Consider the following 1,607-nt stretch of genomic DNA (forward strand, 5'->3'; position numbering starts at 1 on the left):
TGCCCAGCTGTTGCAGGAGAGGAGCAGATATGAGTGCAGGAGTTTGGGAAGCAGATAATCTGTAGGGAATTGGCTGGTAGAAACACTATTAAAGGACACCATGAAAAATCCAGCTGGTGGACTCCCTGCTTGGACAGAAGGTATTGAACTGCACTTCTGCCTCCCAAAAGCTGGGAAGCCCATGGCGAGGGTGGGGCAGCATCACCTGTGTGTCCCTTCCCCAGAAATGAGACACAGGCCCAGCGTGGCAGCAGTTCTCAGTGTCAGAGCTTTATTCCAGAACAGGAAGCATTAGCAGGAGGTGGAGGGGGAGATGCTGAGGGGCTGGGGGGGGGAATTATGTGGTCCCCAAGCTCCAGTAGAGAGATGTGGAGCTATAGGCTCCTGTGGAGTGACTGCAACAGCATCTCCAGCTGCTCGCCCAGGGCCACCTTATCCCCGTCATTGGTGATCACCCAATCAAAGGCCACTCCCTGGTCCAGGCCGCACTCAGATTCAGCATCGTCCACCCCTAGCAGCACAGAGTCCAGGGAGGCCCCAAGGATGGTCAGGATCTGTCCATCTGTACCCCCACTATGGCCTCACCCTCCAGAGCTGGGGGGCTTGATCCAAAGCCTCTCACTTTGGTAGTGGAGGCTGTGCCCATGGGGCAACCCCAGTTTTGGTGTCACACTTGGGGGAGCTGCCCTTCACTTGCTCACCAGTGACAAAGACCCAGTTCCTCCTCTTCCTCGTCTCCTCAGTAGCCACCACCCGCACAGTCTGCACCACATCCCCATAGACATCCCGGAACCACTCCACATCCGAGAGGCGCCGTGTGTCACTCACCACCTGCGCAGGGGCTCCATCAGCACCTGTCCTCTGCCCCCAGAGCCCCTGTGCACCCCCCAAAACTCACCCACACTGGCTGCAGTGCCCCCTCCACTGCTGCCCGGCAAAAGAAGCCAGGGTCAGTGTGGCGCTTCTCTTCGCCCCAGCGGATCATGTCCTGGCGGAACATCTCCTTGTAGGCGCTGGCATCCAGGAGACGCTGGAAGTCAAGACCATGCTCCTGTGGGGAAGGGGGGTCAGCAGGCATGGCCTGGGCCAATGACCATGGCATGGCACAGCCATGGCTGTTGTGACAAGCCGTGCCTCAGCACAGCACGGCAGAATGGCATGGCTCAGTACAGCACAGTGTGCAACAGCTTGGCACGATGTGGTACAGCACGATCAGGGGATGGCACAACTCGGCGCAGCATGTCCTGACACGGCTTGGTGTGGTGCAGCATGGCACAGCTCAGCACAGGATGGCAAAGCATCAGACGGCACAGCACAGTGCGGCAGGGCAGGGCACAGCTCAACACTGTGTGGCATGGTGTAGCGCGGCATGAGCACGGGAAGGCACAGAACAGCAAAGCACATGCCCTGGCACAACTCAGCGTGGCACGGCACGGCTCGGTGTGGTACAGCACGAGCGTGGGACAGCACAGCCCGGGACAAAGTGTCCTAGCACAGCTCGGCGCGGCCGCGGTACCTTGGCGTACTGCTCCTTGAGGGGCCCGGAGAGGCGCAGGACGGTGCAGACATCGGGGCCCAGCCTGCGGGAGAGGGGTAAGCGGGACGGG

At 60.2% G+C, this 1,607-nt stretch overlaps 1 protein-coding gene across 1 annotated transcript; it reads right to left on the reverse strand.

The window, feature by feature from the left end:
- Positions 1 to 247: 247 nt before the first annotated feature.
- On the reverse strand, positions 248 to 1,595 carry PMVK (phosphomevalonate kinase). Its single transcript, XM_017727950.1, has 4 exons — positions 1,517 to 1,595; positions 899 to 1,030; positions 702 to 831; positions 248 to 511 (listed from the first exon to the last, which is right to left on the reverse strand). The coding sequence occupies exons 2-4, from the start codon at positions 998 to 1,000 to the stop codon at positions 375 to 377; spliced, it is 369 nt and encodes a 122-aa protein (XP_017583439.1). The 5' UTR covers positions 1,001 to 1,030; positions 1,517 to 1,595; the 3' UTR covers positions 248 to 374.
- Between the last annotated feature and the right edge of the window lie 12 nt (positions 1,596 to 1,607).

This window comes from Corvus brachyrhynchos, unplaced genomic scaffold (assembly GCF_000691975.1).
Source record: "Corvus brachyrhynchos isolate BGI_N302 unplaced genomic scaffold, ASM69197v1 scaffold122, whole genome shotgun sequence".
NCBI classification, from domain to species: Eukaryota; Metazoa; Chordata; class Aves; order Passeriformes; family Corvidae; genus Corvus; species Corvus brachyrhynchos.

Bases quoted from the DNA above. Each gene is read 5' to 3' on its own strand.
- PMVK (XM_017727950.1), bottom strand. From the start codon at position 1,000: ATGTTCCGCCAGGACATGATCCGCTGGGGCGAAGAGAAGCGCCACACT. The intron at 832-898 runs GTGAGTTTTGGG...GCCCCTGCGCAG, and splicing joins GGGCACTGCAGCCAGTGTGG to GTGGTGAGTGACACACGGCG. The intron at 512-701 runs GTGAGCAAGTGA...CTGTGCTGCTAG, and splicing joins GAACTGGGTCTTTGTCACTG to GGGTGGACGATGCTGAATCT.